At 49.4% G+C, this 21,119-nt stretch overlaps 1 protein-coding gene across 8 annotated transcripts; it reads right to left on the reverse strand.

The window, feature by feature from the left end:
• Nucleotides 1–335: 335 nt before the first annotated feature.
• Nucleotides 336–19,152, reverse strand: LOC142001849 (vesicle transport protein GOT1A-like). Of its 8 annotated transcripts, none has more exons than XM_074977459.1 (6): nt 19,081–19,152; nt 17,210–17,301; nt 15,318–15,430; nt 13,511–13,574; nt 3,438–3,554; nt 336–2,201 (listed from the first exon to the last, which is right to left on the reverse strand). In XM_074977459.1, exons 3-6 carry the CDS (start codon nt 15,369–15,371, stop codon nt 1,927–1,929), a joined length of 510 nt encoding a protein of 169 aa, XP_074833560.1. In that variant the 5' UTR covers nt 15,372–15,430; nt 17,210–17,301; nt 19,081–19,152; the 3' UTR covers nt 336–1,926. The 8 variants fall into 8 exon arrangements, 6 of the variants coding, with proteins under 6 accessions (XP_074833560.1, XP_074833558.1, XP_074833563.1 ...); XR_012642576.1 differs by lacking the exon at nt 19,081–19,152 and adding an exon at nt 18,476–18,521 and having other exon boundaries at nt 2,172–2,201; nt 15,318–15,496; XR_012642577.1 differs by lacking the exons at nt 336–2,201; nt 3,438–3,554; nt 19,081–19,152 and adding exons at nt 9,536–11,190; nt 11,983–12,154; nt 18,476–18,521 and having other exon boundaries at nt 15,318–15,496.
• Between the last annotated feature and the right edge of the window lie 1,967 nt (nt 19,153–21,119).

The following is a 21,119-nucleotide window of genomic DNA, read 5'->3' on the forward strand; positions in this document are numbered from 1 at the left end:
GTGCACCAAGGCATGTGCAGATGGGCACCACCAAAAGAAACACACTGCTAGCTGTGGGCGCTCTGCTCATCAGCTGGGTGCCACCTGAATCTCCCATGGGCAGCGGCTCGATTGCTCAAGTCACGGGGGAAACTGCTTCCCACCCTGCCAACTTGTTAGCAAAGTCTATTGCACAGCCGGGAGGCTCCTTTAGTTGGCTGTGTCTTTGCTCCCTTCGCCCCGGGCAGCGCAGCTCTCGCTGATAAGGACGCTGCTTTTATACAATGCCTAATGAGCCCCGGACAAAGCCCAGTGGGGAGGGGGTTCAGCACCACGCAGAGGAAGAAGACAGAGCAGCCTTTATTAAACAACATCAGAGACTCACAGGCACCAGCAGAAACACTCGAACAAAATGAGGTGACTCTGGAAGCAGACTCAGCCCCTTCTTGTTTCCTGCATGCTCAGCAAACTGTACAATCAACTACCTGGGGAATTGTTTACAATGGTCCCAAGTCCGGACTTCTTACTCGGCCTGTCCTTGGGCCTTACTCAGGGAGTACAACCACGTAAGGAACGGGCTCGATAATACGTCTGCAACAAGCCTTGACACTGAATGCCAAGGGCCACTGTGTGTTTCATCCAAGAGCACGTACGCATTTAAATGCCAAAGGCTTGGTAGCCAGGATGGGCCTGATTTTCGAAAAAGCCTGCACTTCCCATGACTTCAGTGGATGCTGTGTAAGCTCAGCCCCTCTGATCATCAGACCAACATGTGGGAACAGCGAAGGGAAGGGAATCTCAGCCCTTCCTCTCCTGCTGTTCAGAGATTCTTGGACGGACAGCTCACGCCCTAGCCAATCTGGAGTCCACATCGCCAACGAGGGGGGACGTGGCCAGGAGACACTCCCTGGTAAGCTAGGGGCCATACAATGGAAAAGTTAGGGACTGGTTCAGAGACGGGGCAGAAGGAAGTGAGTCAACCAGCCAGACATGGGAGGGCCTCATATGCACCCACAGAAGAATAAATCCTAAAGCATGTTGCATGTTCAGGGCCAGACGTGGGCTCCACAATGCGACATCTAAACCCAGTCCCCCTTTGGGCCCTGTTCTTGGCATAGGTGGGTCTGGCTCAATTTCACGGTCAGCATGGGAGAGCTGGCTGCCCACCGGGGTCCTTCCTTCGTTGAAAACACCATGGTCAGAATGCGGCAGGACTGGTGAGCTTCGTGCATCACTGCTTCTTAGAATCCAGCCCCGTGTGAGGCTGAGAGCGCAAGAGGCCCTGTGGGTCTTACAGACCAGGCATTTGGGCAAGGACACCCCTACACTTGAGCCGTTAAAGGAACTACTTATGCAGTATTATTATATGGACTCCATGCTGACTTAAGCCTTGGGGTCTCATGTGCCTCTGGGGCCAACGTTTTCATAAGTGCCCTCTGCTTTCCAGCGCCTCCAGTTTTTAAGTGCCCAGACTCATGGGAATGACCAGACTGGATCAGATCAAAGGTCCATCCAGCTCAGCAACCTGTCTGCCAACAGTGGCCAATGAAGCTTACCTCAGAACAGGTAATCAAGCATCAAGTGATCCGTCCCCTGTTGACCATTCTCAGCTTCTGGCCAACAGAGGCCAGGGAGACCTATGATCATGAAGGGCTAATTCTCACAGGGGCTGTGCACCCCACAAATTGAACTGATGTCATGGCAACTGTGAGTGCTGGCCCCCTCTGAGAATCAGGCTTGAAGTATCTCAGTTTGACTCCCTTCACCCCCAACAGAATCGCCCCCAAACTTTTGGAAAGTTGTGGCCTCTCCTTCTCCCTCACCCATGCCTTCCTCCTGCACCCTTGGGATAGAAAGCAGAGAAAGTTGGAGAATCCACTGTAAAGCTACATTGGCTGCAGTTCATTCATTCCCCTACCCACAGCTCCAGCTGCTTGCTCCTTGGTTTCAAAAAATTTTCACCTTGGCTTCCACCACGTCTGCGCTTCTCTTGCTGTAGCACAAGCCAAACGAATTCCAGTTGTAGGTGGAGAAATCCTTCTCCCGCCCCACGAGTGGTGAGTTGTGGAGGACGGAGATGGCTCTGCTCCTGGCTGGACGGATCCCTTGCTCCAGCTGCACCTGGTTCTCTGGGAGCTTGTCCAGCAGCCCCGACATGGGTTTTGGTTCTGCCTTCCCAGGAGCCTCATGGGCCAGCCTGGCTAGGTATTTCAAAGGGTCACCTATAGAGAAAGGGGCAGAGGGAGATGGTGAGGGGAAGTGGCCAGAGAAATGCCAGGCATATGGGGGCAGATTCTGTCCTCATGTTGTACCGAGGTCCTGGTGCATGATCCAGGCTCCTTAGCACCTCTGCAATATAAGTAAATACATAATGTATTGCCCCAGTGGGGCCTGGCTGCCTTTCACTATCCAGGGCCCTTCATCACCTTCCTCAGCTCCCGCACCCCTCTCCCGCCTGCTCCCCACATTCACCTGCCGAGCTTTGGAAGTTTATCAACCTATGAGTTAACGCTGTGGGGCACCCAGGGGCCAGAACAGGGAGACAGTTCACAAAGTTTTTGTATGTTGCCCTGTGGGTTTTCAGAAGAGCTCAGCTCCCATTTATTATGACTGGCTGGTATTTACCCCAGCCATGTGGGAGGATCAGCCAAGAGCAGGGCCCCCCCCAGCTAGGTGCTGCCACAGTAAGAGGCAGACAAGTCTCTGTCCCCCAAGAGCTTACAGGCGCTTGAATTCAGAACCAATTGTCAAACAAGTTCTGCAGCAGGGTTCCCTCTATTTTTTTTCCACCCATGTGTGGAATAAATGTTGTTATGCGCACCAAGTCATGAGCTGATGTGCACCATTCATAGACACATACGCTGCCAGCTGTAGGCATCATAGGCACTCTGTTAATCAGCTCGATGGCTGCCCAAGCACTCAGCTTACAAGGAACTCTGCTCTGCCCCCCATATGCAGAGCACTTTGGAAAAATCAGGCCCCAACTGTGGTGTTCACAGCACTTGAAAATCTGGCCCTGAGCTCTTCTGAAAATGTAGCCCTTACGGCTTGGTTTTTCAAGAAGTGCTGAGCATCTGCAGTTCCCGTTGACGTTCACTGGGTTTTTGGGTGCTCAGCATCTTGGAAAATCAGATTCATTTAGCTCGAGGGCAGCCTGCGCAGTTGCATCCCTGATGAAATAAAAGCATTTTAACATCTTCAATTTTTAAGGGATTGGAGTCTCTTTGGGACAGGGATTGGCTTTGTTGTGGGTTTGTAAAGCCCCTGGTGCAATGAGTTCCTGGGCTCAAGGCAGCAATTCACCACTACCAACACATAATCTGTAGTAAAAGAGGTGCCAGGACTTAAACAGTTTTGTAACTTTCACAACTGGTGCAGCCAGTCCAGAGGCACAGGGGCTCTGAACTGAGAAACCCAGAGGTGCTGGGGCTCAGGATCTCCCTGGGCAGGCACATTACCTGTGTGTTGAGGGCTCCAGTGGAGGACATATCTTTCTTCCGGTTTCCCAAATGGCATGCCGAAGAACAGAAGCAGGAGCATGATGCTGAAAGGACTCATCCCGGGCTGGTCTAGACCTGAAAGATCAAACCAAGGAGGAGAGAACACAAGAGAAGAAAGCAACAACCATTTGCCGGATTGTTTCCAGTCTCCAGGGATGTTCTGCTATTCAAGCAGAGCAGTTTAAAAGACAAGTCTTTGGGCTAAAACCTGCTCACATGACAGCCACCAGTCCTGGGCGGTCCTGTCTCTGCAGGAAAGTCACTGCTTATTCACTGTTGGAACTAGCGAGTTCAACTGCCTAAAATTTAAAATGGCTCCCTCAGGCTGGGGCAGGGAATTGTGGACCATCGAATAAAGAGCTGAGTCCAAGATTCAAGGCATTCAGACATTGCTCATTTCCCCACATATCCCTTCAAAGGGAACTCCTCTGCATCAAGGGAAGCACACGACAGGCCTGCAGGATTGGCACCTTACAGAGGGGCTTTGGTGGGGTACAAAGTAAAACAGGGACAAAGGTGGCAGGACAACCACCAACCTCCCTTTCCTTTGCCTGCACACAACTACAGGAGCAGCTAACTGTGCACAGAGCCTTTGAGCAAAGAGATCAGGCTGGTCAATGAAAGCTGAGCTTAGCCAGCAGGCCCAGCCAAAGACACATCAAAAGCACCCCCAAATCTGCTGGTGGGGTCAGTAATGCAGCAGATTAAAGCCAAGTGCGTCCACAGTGGGCTCTCTTCTGAGGTAGCCATGAAAGTCCCTTTCCAAAGGAAGCTTTGGCCTCCCTGAGCCTAGAGACCCGAGGAAAAGTCAGCAGGTCTGGTATGTCCCCAGGGACTTCTGAAAATGGGCCTGGGCTTGGGGCTACCATGGCAGGGGGTAGAGCACATCCATCCGAGACAAGAGCACTGATATTAAAATATGAGTTGTGTGTTTTTATTTGTAGAGCAAAAATGTTAATTATTAAGGGGTTTATATCTATATCTACACACACACACACACACACACACACACACACACTCTAGATAAAAACACTACTTTAAGTGCTTTCTGATAGTCGGCTCTCTGTACAAACAACATTTTTGAAGATCAATAAGTGGGTTGCCGAGACCCCCAACAACTTTGAAGTGGTCCATGAAGAAAAGTTTGAGAACTACTGCTCTCAACTGAACAGGCTATCTGGAACTAACAAGGAGGTTCACCATTTTCATTTGCTTGTAAGATGCAAGACAACAAATGGTCTTCAAATTCCAGGAAACCCGTCCTATTTTCTTTAAAAAAAAGTGTTCACTTATATGCTCAAGGTGCATTTTCTCCTTTCTGATGTAGGGCAGATCTGAACACTGAAAAAATAAATAAAAGACTTAAAGAGTTCCTTCCTATGCAAGAACATTCTAAAATTTAATGGAATAATCTTATTTCTCTCTAGTTCTTTGGAGTTCTTGGGAAAACATAAGAAACACAGACTTAGGTGCCCACACTCTCAATCTCATTCCCTTTCAGTTTGAAGAAATTTGTTGGACTCACAGTCCCAGCAAAATCGACTCAGAGGGGTCGCAGTATTAGTCTGTAGTGTCACAAATAACAAACAGTTCTGTAGCACCTGAAAGACTAACACATTTATTTATTAGGTAACAAGCTTTCATGGGTGGGCCTTACGTAAAACCCACAGTTGGTCTTACTCACAAAAGCTCGTTACCTAATAAATAAATGTCTTAGTCTTTCAGGTGCTACAGGACAGCTTGTTAGTTGTGAAGTCCCAGCAAAAGGAATTCCTCTTCTAGCCACTTGAAATATTTGAGCTGTAAGAGCAAGTGGTAATGCTAATAAGGCAGAATTTAGAGTATGAAGTCTTGGCCTCATTTCAGTCAACAGGAACTTTGCCATGGACATTGATGGAACCTGGATTTCACACGCACAGTTTAGTTCAAGACCCAAGTTGCTTCCCAGTGGCACATTCCAACAGCAATTTCATGTTCTTGGGTCAAAATGTTGGATGGCAACAAACCAGCACAGGACAGGGAGCCAGGAGACCAAGATTCTGCCCCTGGCTCATTTTAGCCTGGTCTACACTAGGGATTTTTTTTAAAAATTCCTATATGTTTGCTAACACCAATTCGTATTTGTCATTCATAGCCACACAGCAGAGGTGTGCAACCTGCTGCTATTGGTCTTTTGAGTTCCATGTTAACTAATCGTATTGTGAACGGGGCTAGATGACACGGTGTTTAAAATGCAAGTGGGTGTCTGGTCTACTGGCATGCCTACTGTTGCTTCCAATGGTGCAACAGAAGTGTTAGCAGCAGCCTTGTAGACAAAACCTGTGAGACCTTGGGAAGAGGTGCTTTGTTGTCCCATGCCTCAGTTTCCCCATCTGTAAAATGGTGTGAAACCCATTTTGTTGCTTGGGAAAGCTCTAGAGATCAGCATTTAACTCCTTGAAGCCTGGGAGGTCCTTCTGCTACCACCACACACTGCACGATCATATTTGATTTACTGCTGCTGCTCTTTAGTTTGACTATTTAAAATCTGCCTTTTCTTAAACACGCACCTCTTTGCAAATCAGGACATTTGGGTTTCCACTTAAAAAGTGTCTGTGAAAAGCAAACCCAAATTTTCACTAGAGAAGAAACAAAAAATGACTTACAGCTTAGTTCTTAAGTGCTCTTGTCCTTGACTTACCTCTGCTTCTCTGTGTGCAAAGGGGGGGCTGCAAGCAATGAGCTTCTTCTCCTCGCTCCGGTCCCTTACCAACAAGTGAGCAGCTGCCTTGGCAGGCTGGTTCTCTCTCCTTCTTCAGGATAAACCTCTGCCCTTTATTATAGGAGCAGGTTGTGATGTCAGCCAGGCTTGGACCCACCTCTACTTAACCTGCTTTGACCCTCCCCAGCAACTTCATTTCAGAAAATTACCACTAATCTTTTTCTCTTGATTGCTTGCAGCTGCAACGCACCAGTTCACAATATTCCTTTTTAAACAAGTGAATGCAACTTGCCCAGCTCTAGACAGGATCTTCGGCTGGTATGAATCGGCCTCATTCTATTGATGTCAATGAAGATACCCAGCTCATAGAAATCAACGTATCTGGATCTCCCGCTCCCTTCCTCCACTTCTTAATCTCTTTTCCTCCACTCAAGGTCCATCTATACCACAGAGCCTATACCAACGTAGCTATGCTGGTATAACTTTCTGGTTTGCAAAATGTCACAATGGGATGTTTCAGCAATTTCAAACCTTCTTCCCCAAACATGTGGCGAGTCAGAAGACGCACTGAAGCTCATTCATCCTGTTTTGCAAAGCTTCAGGTTCTGCACTCTGCAGTGAAACAACATGGGGTGGAAAATGCCTGAGCATCACTACCCACGTTAGGCTCAGAGCCTGATAGCCCCAGGGAGCCAGAGAGCATGGGTGCAACCAGCAGAGGCAGGAGTTAAGAGGCTTCAAACTAAAGTGTGTTATTTACAGAAACCTGAGGGGATACAGAGCACTGGACTAAAATTTACCAGTGCAGAGAGCTGGTCCAACACTTAGGTATGAATTTAATCCTCCAGATAGGACAAATGTAGCCCTTAATATGCCACACGAAGCAAAGAACTGCCAGTGACTTCTGAGTAAGGAGACAGAAGCACAGTTGTGGACAGCCTTACTATTAAATGATCTGCTCCCACAAACCAATATCATTCACTGGGGCCTGCTGATTCCCAGGTCAGTCCCCAGACGCCTGGATCACAAAGAGTCGAATCAGCCCAGCTCCCTCTTGCATTTTCTCCTAATGTTCCAAGGAGATACACATAATGAATATGAGCATTTTACAGGACACTAGGGGAACAGCAAACTCTAGTGAGAGGACCCCAAGGAATCCGCCTGAGCTGCCCGTAACCTGAAGCTCCCATCACACCATGCCCTAAGCTTTCCCAGGAATGGCTCTGGAGGAATTCAGCAGCTCACTAGTTGCAGAAAGATATTCCACAGCTGTAGAACACAGATGTGCGCTGCTCCATTCACTACTGGGCAGGGGACAAGTCTAGAAGCCTTTACTCAGGCAAGTCCTGGGAGCTGACCCTGGATGGGAAGCAGCTGTCATTGCTGCAAGAGGTGAGGGGGGGGATTTAAGCAAGAGCCACCACTCAGAAGCGGTGCCCAGTGGATCTGTTTTGCCTCTGGACAGAGACAGGGTTGCTCCCCATTGTGTACCAGGCTCTTGCTAATTACAGGACAAGTTGATGTGATGGTCACCTGCAGGCCAGCAGGACTGGCTCTAGACCTGCCTTAGAGCGAGGGGCGGTAATAATGCACCCTCTGGGAGGAAGAGCACCCGCTCCTTTTGCCCCCCAGCACTGTGAAAGAGCTGTTCATCTCCCTGCTCGAGCTCTCTGCTGAGCAGCCTTACGGTTGCTAGTTTCTGGCATGGGGATGGAACTCAGTCTGAGACCCAACACACTCATTCCACCCCAGTGTCACCAAAGAGTCGGTGGTGGTGAAGCTACTTGCTGTCCCTAGGCCACTAAGCTGGGCTTGAACTGTGCATGCTGAGAGCAAATTGCTGCATAACCTATCACTTATCACCCTGTACCCCACTTATCCCCACTGCAGCAACTCATGCGATCTCTTCCCCCACCCCACGTCAGCGTAACTTAGGGCATGTGCTGCAGGGGGCGAAGGACCGGAATGTTGTCTGGCTACACAGAGACAGGATGAGGCCAAAGCAGGTAGAACATTCAGGCAAGAAAGTGATCTTGTGATCACAGGTGTGTTATCATACAAGGTAGGAGGGCCAGGTTCCCAGCTGTGGGATGCTGGCCCCACTCCACTGACTTCCAGTCCATGCAGAATTACGCCAGCTGCAGCTCTGGCCTCAGTCCCTTCAGCCTGCTGCCTGATCTCTCTCAAACAGCAGGGCTGCAATACAATCTGCAGAACCTGCCACATGCAAGACAGGATGGGTGCACTTGTCCTGCCTCACCGCATGTCCTCAGCCAGATTCAAGGCCTTCAGCTCCGAGGCGGGCTTAGGAGGGCTCATTGTTTCTGAAGTCCTTTGTTGCTTCATCATCGCGACAGCAGAGCACGCTCCTGCAGGCAGCGGAAAAGGACATGCCCTGCTTCTCAATAGATCAGCTCTGAGCTGTCTACTTGGCATCTGGGCGTCCCATTTAGTACATTCCTCCCCGCTCCATTTGTTCCTGGTTAGCAGCAGCAGCGTCTTTTAAAAACGAAATATAATTATCAGAAGTAATGAGCAGTTGATGGCTGTACACAGCTCTCCCCCACAATCAACTGCTTCCCCCACAGCAGCTCTTGATTAATTCAGGGCCCCAGATAGAATTCAGTTTCTCATGGTCATTGCGCACAGAAGAGGTGATTTGCTCTCCCAGGATTGGTCATGAGATGTTAATGGGGGCTGAATGGGAGTTTATATAACTGCCTGTCTCCCAGAGCGGCTGCATTCTAAGGGGATGATGTTGTGCAGGCCAGAGCAGTCCAGGCAGGGCAAGAGCCAGGCTTCACAGATCCTTTATCTGCTAGATCCTGCTCCAGGGAAAGGCATGTAATTTAGAGCAAGGGTGTGCAAAGGGGGTGGGCCGGCCCCCTCAGAGGGGTGCAAAAGTGTGTAATGGTGGCTGCTGGGTCTCAGGCTCATCCATCTCATTAAAAATGTTGAACTCTGTTGCTGTTTTTATGTCTGCATGTTCACATTTATAGACGCATTACTAAAGTCTTCACGTTCTATATACAGGCTGAACGTGTCGAATCTGGAACTCTCGCTCCTCCAGCAACATCTATAATCCAGCATGAATTTAGTTAACCAGAGGACCACTTAAGGATGAGGCCAAGTTTGCTGTGGTCCCACAAAGTTTGTTTACAATTCTCAGTCCTGGCTCTCAGTGTTCTGTGCTGTTCTTTAGCTGTAATTTACCCCTGAATGTCTCCTAAGAGCCCAGCAAGCAGTGGAAGTGTTGGTAATACTGCTAGACAATACTGGATCTTCCATCCTCCTGCAACTTCTCTTGTCCACCACTGGTTAGGTCCTGAGGGTGCTGGACTAGAGAGTTTCAGTCCGGGGTGATTTTCTCACATGAGCCAAAAGGTTTTTTTTCATATGAACATAACTGAAATTTCCATCAGTTTTGATTACATTAGACAGGTTGGGCAGGTGTGGGCCGCCAATTGCAGGGACAAAATGTGGGGCCCAACATCAAAAGTTTGCTCTCCTCGGGTTAGCGCTGGGCCTGTTGGCTGTTCTGCTGCCCAGAAGAGATGGAGCTAAGAGTGCTTGGGTCATTTCCCCCTGCCATCATGCCCCTACATTCAGGACTGCACTGGAGCTCTGTTGCTCGCACTGGGGGGATTCCCCAAGGTGCTGCAGTAAGGTGCAGCATCCGGGAGCCATCAGCAAGTTGACTGGTCTAGGGAATGGGACTTCACTTTATTTCGTGCCAAATGCTGCAACATCTTTTAAGGGCCTGATTCTGCACGATGCACTTGGATCAGGGACTTTTGCCACCAACTTCGAGGGGAGCAAACTCCCAGTCAGAAAAGCACTTTGAGTATATATGGAAGACATGATACAAGCAAATGGACTGCTCATCAAGAGAACACAGCTCACTTTTCACAACTAAGACCCAGCAACCAGAGAGAAAAATTATTGCAAGCCCTGCAGTTTTAGCACCTACTGCTTAGAGACTTTTAAAATATTACAAACTAGGATTAAAATAATAATCATCAGCACATTTCTCTTGTGTGAGATCTTTCCAATTTACAGGGAGTCCAAGAGGGTCTGAGATGTCCATCAGTCCTGCAGGACTTCCATGCTCCTCTTAGACACTCTGCATCACTTCCTATCTCACCAAGGAGGCATCGGACTTAACTTTGTTTTTAGCTTCATGCTTAAAGCACCCACTCAAACCCGGGCACCTCCTTTCCAAGTTCCCCAATTCATTTATGTTTCCACAAGACCCCTTCCAGAGCTGGGAAAGCCTGTTCCCAACACTCTCCATTAAAAAAAAAACTCTATTAAAAAGAATAACAAGAACTTTTAATAAGGAATGTTGTCCAGAATCTTTCCTGAGAGCTACTCATAGTGGGTGTGTCTACACTGAGATCAGGAGCTGCGACAACAGCCGGCATAGACTGATCTGAACTGGCATTGATCTAGGTAGCCTCTTTCACCTGAGCTACAGGAACAATGCCTCATCTTCCTAGCTGCAGTAGGCGCCTGTCCTCTACAAAGCAGCCATCAGAAGAGGGATATATTACATGCTCTGAGGGACGTGTTAACAGCAGCGTGTCCCACTAATGGGGCTGTGGTGAGATCTCCTCTCCGACATATCTTTTAATCCACACACAATTTCACTCTCACGGGCACATGACAAAAGAGCCAAGCAAAAAACATGCACAAGTCTGGGGGACTCGCTCATGCCAGTGCGGCTCCTGGAAGGGTGCGACTATCCTCTAGCTCTGTCAGATTGGAGCAATTTCATAGCAGAGCTGGATTTTTTGAGTCTCTCTTAGGTCCAAGCTGGTCCGTCACACCGAAGAGAGCACATCCAGTCCGGGAGGTCCTTGGCTTGGAAAGACAGCAGATCAGTGTCTGTGCAATGAGAGCCGGCTGCCCAGGGATCCAAGTGCCTACAGCAGGTGACAGTCTCCCCCAGCTGTCGGAAACTCTTCCAGGTCACACCAGGGAGCTGGTGTCTCCTACTTTCTGGAAGAGCTGCAACAAGAGCAATTCATTAGCAGCAGCTGGCTGCGGCAGTGTGCTGTACAATGGGCTGACGATCACGCTGGCTCTTGGGGATCAGCACACCTGCACCATTCATTTCCCCTAGTGGTTCAGCAAGGGCACCCACAGCAGCGTTCCCTTCTATTTTTCTTTCCATCCATGGGGAGAATAAATTTTGCTTTGTGCACTGAGTCATGTGGGGATGTGCACCACCAATGGAAACACACGCTGCCCATTTTAGATGGCCATGGGCACTCTGCTAATCAGCTGGGCTGCACCTGAATTTCTCCTGGGTGGCAGCCCAAGTACTCAGCTAACAGGGAATTCTGACTCTCAGGCTGGCTCTCCATCTGTTGCCTTTCTTGCGGGGAGCCTGTGTCTCTTGCCTTTCTGATGGAGGCATTCCCAGGCTGACCAGCTCCCAGACTTCAGTGTGCTATTCCCAGCAGAAGACAGACTGCTTAAGCAGACCTGCCTTCTTCTCATTAGAGTCTGAGAACAGAGTAACCACCTGCATGTAAGCAACCACACAGCTCGTGATGAGCTGATTTATCCTTAAGGTGAAAACATTACAGAGAAAATGTATTAAATGTACTAAAAACAATAAAAAACCAACATACATGTTAATGAACTTCCCACAAATCACCCCAACTTTGACATGGGCTAATTTGTCCTTCAAAACCCCATAGAGGGGAAACCTCTGTCGTTTCAAATTCATAATAGCCTCAGTTCAGAATTAGCACATTCAGGTGAGTTTTAGTAACTGAACTTTGCTGAACTTACCTGAATGTTAATCCAGCTGCTACACAGTTCAAGGGTCTTTGTATTTCTCAGAGCAAGTTATCAGTAGACAATTGTCTCTCTCCTCAAAGAGATGGTTTCAGAGGAGTGAACTTGCATTTCCATCTTCCTAACTATAGATATTGTCCCCAAAAGCCTTTTGAAGTTCCTAATACTTTCAGAGATTTAACTGGTTAGGCATCTAGAGAAATTACATCCAATTCCACAATAACCCGCACACAACTGCATTTTGAATACAATGGGCCACAAAAAGTTCTAAATTTAACTGAATAATATTGATTTTAGTTTCATAAGTTTTGTCCAGGACAATGTCATTCTCTCCCAGACTTGCCCTGGACCAGTCAGATGGCATTGTAGCAAGGGACGACCAATGGAAGTCCTGGTGCACTTTGCTATGGAGTACAAATAGTTTCCTCAGTAATTCGAGAACAACAAGAAGTCCTGTGGCACCTTATAGACTAACAGATATTTCGGAGCATAAGCTTTTGTGGGTAAAGACCCACTTCATCAGATGCATCTGACAAAGCGGGTCTTTATAGACTAACAGATATTTCGAAGCGTAAGCTTCCATGGGTAAAGACCTGCTTTGTCAGATTCATCTGATGAAGTGGGTCTTTACCCACAAAAGCTTATGCTCCGAAATATCTGTTAGTCTATAAGGTGCCACAGGACTTCTTGCTGTTTTCGAAGATACAGACTAACATGGCTATCTCTGATATTCAGTAATTCTAGACCCGCAGTGTAAGAATTTTTCTCTGCTCAAAAGATACAGCCCTGATGTTTAATGAGCATATGAATTAGCGCTGGGCAAAAATATTCACATTGGTGAAATTTCAACAAAAATTGTGCAACTATTTTCTGCATTTTTGACCATTTCTAATATCCATCAGAGTCTAGAGCTGAAAGTGGACGAGACAAAAACTACTGTAGTGTACCAAAGATCCTGAGAAAACAAGCAAAATTCAAGCAAGCAACACAGCTGTACAGCACGCAAGAAATTACTGCTGCTTAGGCAGCTTCATTGCAGCAGATCAGCTAGAGCAATGAGCAGCTGACTAAAGCAAAAGAAAGGTTCTGGAAGAACAAACATCAGATGAGACAGGACACAAAATCTGAATGCTTCTTTAAATCCCAGCTCTTAAAAACTGAGATTTGGTCTGTGTTAAATTAGGACTGTGAAACATGGACAGTCCAACAATTCAAGTGGGCGCGAGAGTAGAAGATTAATGGCATTTTTGGTCAGATTCCTTAACTCCTTTTGCCTTTGTAAATTGGGAGTAACTCATTTGAAACCATTTAACTTACAAGAGATGTGAAGCCAGTGTGAGAGGAGAATGGGCCAAATTCTCAGCATGTGTAAATCTGTGATGTTACGGAGATGTCAGTGAAACGCTGCCAGTTCACACCAGTTCAAAATTCGGTCCAGTATCCTTACTAAGGATATTTTGCCAGTAGCAAGGAAAACCAATGCCTCCGACTACATGGAATCCAATCCCAAAGCCTTGCTTACCTTGCTCAGCAATGGAATATTTCCCAAAGTTCCCAGAAATCCAAAGGCTATGGGGAAAAAATTCCTGGAGCAAAACAAAGATCCTTGTTAATCACTGAGTAGAAGCTGGGGAAGAGTTGATTTAGGGTCAAGGAAGGACTTCCCCCATGATCTATAACTGAGTAAAATAAACCCAGGTCTAAAAAGTTCCCAGGAGCTTGCACTAGTGGGGTAATATAGTCTCTCCAGCTGCATGCCAGTTTTAACTCCCTATTGCCAGGACACATGCATACAGGACATGTAGTCCAGTAGCCATGTGGGGCTGGTAGAGATGTGAGGTCTGGAGGAATCTCTTTTGGCTCACAGTGTTTGAAATCGATGCCTTGCAAACTATAGGACAGCCAGTCCTGTGACAGCCGTGTGGTGGCATGAGATGCTTGGTAACTGTCAGATTGGATAGACCCTGGAAAAAATTGCCTAGGGAGGCTGTGGAATCCCCCTCACTGGAGATATTTAAGAGCAGGTCAGATTAAAGCCCCTATCAGGGATGGTCTAGAGCAGTGGTTCCCAAACTTTTTGGCATCACACCCCCCTTTTGATTTTCATGCCCCCTCTTCTTTACCATCATCCCCCCCTTTACAAACAATTCAATTCATAATTTAAAATAAAAACAAAAACTTGATATAAAATGTTATTTAAAATTAAAAATAAGCACAAATAGTTTTTCTTGGGCCCTTGCGGGTGCCTGGTGCCTGAGCCCTGTGCTTGCCGACAGAGCTGCCTGCGCCAGCTACCCGCCTGCCCGAAATCTGCACTGCCAAAGCCACCTGCCTGAGCCCCATGCCACCAAGGCCAGCCACCCGCCCCCCACCTGCTGGAGTCAGCCACCTGCCTGCCCGCCAGTCACCCCAGCCCCATGTTGCTGGGACCAGCCACCTGCCCCAGCTGCAGGCCAGCTGCCCACCCAAGTCCCATGCTGCCAGGGCCAGCAGCCTGCCTGCCATGCCGAGCCACCCGAGCTCCATGCTGCTGGGGCGAGCCACCCCACTGCCAACCTGAGCCCTGTGCTGCTGGGACCAGCCACCTGTGCTGCTGGGGCCACCTGCCCAAGCCACGAGCCACCTGAGCCCTATGATGCCAGGGCCAGCTGCCCAAGCCCCATGAGTTCCACCAACCAGCTAGCTGTCTGAGCCCCACAAGCCCTGCGAGCTGCCTGCCCAAACCCCTCCCCGTCCACAAAGCCAGGTACCACGAGCCCCCACTCTTACCCCAACCCCATCCCCTGAACCAGGAACCCCAAAACCCCATCTAACCCCATCCTCCTCCTCCTACCTGCCCCCCAAACCCACACTTACTCACCTTTGCAGGAGGCAGCTAGCTCCACATTGGTCTTTGCCAGCTGCCTGCTTTTTAGAGAGGCTGCACCGAGTCGCCCATGTGAAATGGCAGGGGCTGAGAACTGGAAGCAAAGGCTGGCTCTTTCTTTCGTTGGGGGGGAATGATGGGAGGGGCTGGGTTGCCTCCCGCCCCCTCCCCTGGAATTTCTTCATGCCCCCCCAGGGGGCACACCCCCCAGTTGGGAAACCACAGTCTAGAGACTCTGGACAGTGCTTTGTCCTGACGTGAGGGCAGGGGACTGGACTTGATGACTTCTCGAGGTCCCTTCCAGTTCTAGTGTGCTATGATTCTAAGGGATACTTCAGGGCAAATGGGATTTCCTCCATCACCTCTTTCACCCACAATGCTCCAGGCCTATGGAGTTTGGCTGGCTACCCTACCAAGGCTATTGGCAAAGGCCAAAACTCAATGCACTTAGAGAACAAGTCACCTGAAAAGGGCAATGAAGCCATAGGTCTCCAGCAACATGCCCAGAAGAGGCCATCTCAGGAGCACGATGAGAATACCTCCCAGGAAGAAGCTGGTGCCCTTTAACTTTTCCTTCTGGAAGAAAAAGCTGAAAGTCCTTCTCAGGCCAATGATAATGGCCAGGCCAGAAAGGAACAGGATCTAAGTGGAGGAAATGGAGCCACATGGGACTCATTAGAACAGCTGCACACATGTCCTTCATCCATTCCTAACCGGGATGAAAAGCACGGGTGTCAACTTTAGCTCCTCTTTCCTGTGTGCATTGAAGGGAATCCTTCTCTATCCCTTTGCTGACACAGGCATCTCCCCACCCCAGCAGCATCCCCATAAGATGGGCGGTTGTGCAGCTGCCTGGAGAGATTCAGGTGCTGCCCAACTGATTAGCAGAGTGCCTACAACCAGCAGCGTGTGTTTATATTAATGGTGCACATATACATGTGCTTTGGGGCAAGTAACAAAATTTATTTCACCCACAGATGGAAAAAACAAGAGGGAACACCTCTGACCCATCAACCAGGCACCATCCATTGCTCTGATGCAGCATCCCACTTGCCTGCCTTTGCAATCCATGTAACCATGATGAGGGACAATGCATATCCTCTATAGAAGGCTTTGGTCTGTCATAGAAGTTGCAAGAGACCATGATGATAATGATGCAGGGACGAAGCAGACTTGCATCGCTTGCCTAAATTTCAGGTGATGGCAGTTCACTAGCTAGAGAATGAAGGACTAAATTCTGCTCTGTTACAATAACACCTAACCTCTCCATAGCACTTCTTATGAGTAGGTATTAGAGCACTTTGCAAAAGAAGTATCATCCTCCCCACTGGTGTTACTTTCACCAGTGGAAGCCCACTAAGACTGCACCAACTGCAGTAGATTGTTCACATGCCAGCAGATTCCTTTGGCGTGGAAGGCAACGTCTCTGATATTTCATGGGAATGAAAATGTGTTCATGTTACAGGGCTTGGCTATAGGGAGAGTTACCAGGAATTGGGTTAACTATTCTTAATCAAGGCCATGCATGGATGCTCTTATCCTGGCACGAGTGTGCTTTACGATGAATTAGTTTAACTCACTCTGGAAATGGATTAAACTGCTTCAGAGTAAAATCATCCACACATGGAATTAGCCAGGAAAAGATAATCCACTTTAAATTTACACTGAATGCACCTCCACGTATAGACAAGCCCATAGTTCTTGTGAGCCGTAAGTTCAAGATAACTTTAGAAGGCCTTTAGTGCCTGTGAAAGAGGTATTGGGTTGATTTCCCTGGAGCCTGAAATGCTCTGTTTACATATGCACAGATATGCGCAGCACCATACAAGTGTAACCTACATCAGGTATCTCGACCCTGATTGGAAGGCCCAGTTGCAGTGTGGAAGAGTAGGCTAGTCTCCATGTGATTTGAGTCTTGGCTTCTCGTTTGAGATTGTCTACAAGGGGATCACTTAGCACCAGTGGTGGCGAGAGCAAAGAGGCAGAACCCCTCATCATAGCTGGACTTAAACCCAGCAAGTTTATTTCACACAAAACTCAGCAGGATTTGGACAGCCAAACTAACCCTGTTTCTTTTCATAACAGGAAGCTGCACAGGCCCACAGGAGTTGGGACTCTTTTCAGAGGGGTTATTGTGTCGGCACACTTGTCCTAGTGACTCATGGGTCTGATGAAGCAGGTCTTTGCCCACGAAAGCTTATGCTCCAAAATATCTGTTAGTCCATAAGGTGCCACAAGACTCTTGTTGTTGTTGAAGATACAGACTAACTCGGCTACCCCTCCAATACTTGTCCTAGTGTTGTATTTCACCCTCGGGAAGGCCAAGGAAGCAGGGTGAGGTTTTTAGGTACTCACATTTCCAAAGGCCAGCAGCACGGAGTCAAAGTACAAGAGCACCCCGAAAAAGAGAAAAAATAGGCCAAAGCCCACAAGGCCCACGCCAATCTCTGCAACAGATGGAGAGACAGCAGTTAGGAGCCCAGCAGTCCAGAAGGACGGTGTCATTAAGACAAAAGGGAGTCTTGATTGTTGCCAAACTGGGTCACCAAATCTACTCAGTGGTCCCCCTCTGCATCACCACCTCAGCAAATAAAGTTAAGTTGTGGGTCGCCACCAGCATTTAGAAACGTGTCATGATAATTTCTACCTAGTGTGGGTCATTGAGAACTTTCCCACCCCTCTCCCTGTGTGCATCCCAGGAGGGAGGAGGAGACAGCCTGATGTTAAAGAGGGTCACCTCCTAATCCACTCCCTCTTCACAGTGGAGCTGATCCCAAGCCCAGTACGCACTAGGGGTCCTCCCATTTCCCGGAACAAGGTTTGGGTCAGGCCCAGGGCTCCCCAACTTATTGATCAGTCCAGGCTGGGCAGTCGTAGGAGTTTAGCAGAAGGAAAAGCTGTGCTGAAAACCCAGGAGGCGCCTGCAAACCTCGTGTGTGTCAGGGCCCGATTTACTCGCTTCCCTTTCCTCTGCAGGGAGAGCTGGAGCTCACTGACGGGGCTGGGAGAAGGGCAGGCGAGCACCCAGAAACACCCCCCCACGCGCCCAGCTCTGCTGCTAGCCCTCTGCTGTTCCAGTCCTGAGCTCCCCACTCACCCCCTCTCCGACTGCTGTGCCAATGGCCTCACTCCTTACCCGTACCTCCTCTGGCTATTCCAGGCTGAGCTCTCCTCTCTTAGGTACGCCAATGGCACCCAGCCGTCACCCACACCCCCAGCTGTGCCTGTGCCGCCTCATTTCTGATCCATAGCTGCCTCCCTCCGCAGGATCTCCCCCACCTGCCACCCCATGTCTGTGCCTGTGCCCCTGCGCCCTGAGCATTTCACTCTTCCGGGGGGAGGGTGTTTCTGTGGTGCTGCTGAGACACACCCACTGGGGTCTGCAGGGACAGTACCAAGCGCAGGGCCTTTGGGGCAGGACAGTCGTTCACTCTGCCTGTGATACACCCCGATCGGCTGTGACTAAAGCCGCCCCCAGCTCCAGCCCAGCCGTGCCTCTGAGCGCCGGCACTCACAGCATTGCGCACAGGATGGAGCAGATAAACCCCAGCCTCTGAGCCTGGCTGTGTCCCTCCTGCATCACTAACAACCAGGCGCCCTCAGGCTGTGCCCTTTACTCACTCTGAAACTCTGTGATGGACACCATCTTCCCTGGCCTACGCCTGGAGTGACATCAGGTGTGTGTGGGGAGGGGTGAAGTAGGGGGTGGACCCACAGCCTCCACAAGCTCCCAGCCAGTGACCCTTGGAAAGGCCTTTAATCCTCACCACGTCATCCTGCAAATCATTAACTCCCTAGCAATGGCAATAACCTTACAAGGCCCCGCAGTCAATGTGGCACTCGTCCCTGCTAGAAACCAGCACAGAGCGAGAGTCACTCACACTGAGCTTCTCCAGAAACGCCCATGAACCCAACATCGCGGCACTGGTGATTCTGCCATCACAGTTACCTGGGATAGCAGAGTTCTGTACTGTCCCACTCCGTTCTTGCTCTGGCCCAGATCTCTGTCAGCTGCCCCTTCTTGCCTCCCAAGGGTTTGATTCTAATCTGACCTACACCACTGTCAAGGAGGAGGAAGGAAGAGAATTTGCAAGGCCTGCATCTCTCCTGCTTTCCATTGTTATTGATGCCTAGGCCTATTGGTTGTGGAGTAGGACCTCCACTGCACTAGGGGCTGTACAGACAGAACAAAATGAGAGCCCCTGCCCCAGAGAGCTGACACTTACCAGGCCCTTCTGGCTCGAGGCAAAATTGCAACGCGCTCTTTTCCCATGAAGTGCTGAGCAGGACCGTCCCATGAGGCCTTCATTCCTGAAGAGTGGTGGATCTGTGAACATTTCAAAATAGTGCCCACTGGGGGATTCCAGGGACCATGCTTGTGCTTTGGAGAAACATAAGTTTTGCTGCCTCTAATTCTCCCCCTCAGCTGTGTGGCTAATTTCCTTTCCATGGGAAAACTGCCCCCTTGCCTAGTCCCAAATCTGCTACCTCTTCAGCCAAGGAGGAGTGATGTCTGCTTCACACACACATCCTGATAGGCTAAACTCTGCTCTGAGGCTCAGCTGTGCCAGGATTCTCTTTTCCCTTGCCCGGCCTTGCTCCAGAACAAGATCAAGTTGCATGCAACCCTTCCCCCACCAAGCTGAAAGGCAAAGTGGAGAATTTTATTGTGCGGTGCGAAATACACAGCCAGGTACATCTGTTGCACCTGTCTGATATAGGCAGTGTGCTCCCACATGCAGTACACCTGGTTCACTGGACATGGGCACTGGCTGATCGTCACATGCAGGAGGGAGGGCTTGTGAGAAAGTAACTGTCCATCAGCAACACGTCTCTTCTTCTGTCTGCAAAACATTCACAAGGAGATTGGGAAAGGCTCAGACATATTCGCTCTTCAGAATTGGCCGTCAGCTAACTTGACCTAAACCCCTGCATTCTGGGTGTAGCACAGGTTACTTACAAGTCTCCGCCACTTCACTCTGTCTCAGGACAAAACTTCTAGCCGTCTCCAGGAGTACCCCAGTAGTTGTCCTCCTATCTCAGTAGATCTTCTCCGTGCTGCCCGAGGTCTTTCTCTTTGGTGTTTTCCTTGCAGCTTCCTATTTCCACCTTTTGAACGGACACTGAGCAGTTCCATGCCACGCCACTGCTCTCAGGGATTGGGTCACACCCCAGAGCATCCAAGGGAAGGTAAATGTGCTCCCCACTGAGACTGTAGTTAGCTCTTACCTGACACACAATCCCCATGAAGCCCAATCGCTTGCTTGAATTTCCCTCTTTGGAACTGGTGCTGGAGCCTTGGGACTTAAGTGGTTTGCTCTGGAGTTTCCACAGAGGATGGCATGAGGAAGCCTCCTTTCCCACAGGTCCATCTGGATTACCATAAAGAAATCACCCAGAAGGCATTGCTCCTGAGCAGTGTATGGAACTCTAAGGCTGCGTCTACACGTGCACGCTACTTCGAAGTAGCGGCACCAACTTCGAAATAGCGCCCGTCACGTCTACACGTGTTGGGCGCTATTTCGAAGTTGAAATCGACGTTAGGCGGCGAGACGTCGAAGTCGCTAACCCCATGAGCGGATGGGAATAGCGCCCTACTTCGACGTTCAACATCGAAGTAGGGACGTGTAGATGATCCGCGTCCCGCAACATCGAAATAGCGGGGTCCTCCATGGCGGCCATCAGCTGGGGGGTTGAGAGATACTCTCTCTCCAGCCCTTGCGGGGCTCTGTGGTCACCGTGGGCAGCAGCCCTTAGCCCAGGGCTTCTGGCTGCTGCTGCTGCAGCTGGGGGTCCGTGCTGCATATACAGGGTCTGCAACTAGTTGTTGGCTCTGTGTATCTTGCACTGTTTAATGAAAGTGTGTCTGGGAGGGGCCCTTTAAGGGAGTGACTTGCTGTTGAGTCCGCCCCGTGACCCCGTCTGCAGCTGTGCCTGGCTCCCTTATTTCGATGTGTGCTACTTTGGCGTGTAGACGTTCCCTCGCTGTGCCTATTTCGATGTTGGGCTGAGCAACGTCGAAGTTGAACATCGACGTTGCCAGCCCTGGAGGACGTGTAGACGTTATTCATCGAAATAGCCTATTTCGATGTCGCAACATCGAAATAAGCTATTTCGAAGTTGGGTGCACGTGTAGACATAGCCTAAGGGTGCGGCTACACTGGGAACTAACTTCCAAGTTATGCACTACATCGAAGTAGCCAAGAGAGAGTCTACACACATTTTCCCTTACTTCAGAAGTAGGGAGCCCACCTTCGAAGTCCTT

The sequence above is a fragment of the Carettochelys insculpta genome, chromosome 26 (assembly GCF_033958435.1).
Source record: "Carettochelys insculpta isolate YL-2023 chromosome 26, ASM3395843v1, whole genome shotgun sequence".
Taxonomy (NCBI): Eukaryota; Metazoa; Chordata; order Testudines; family Carettochelyidae; genus Carettochelys; species Carettochelys insculpta.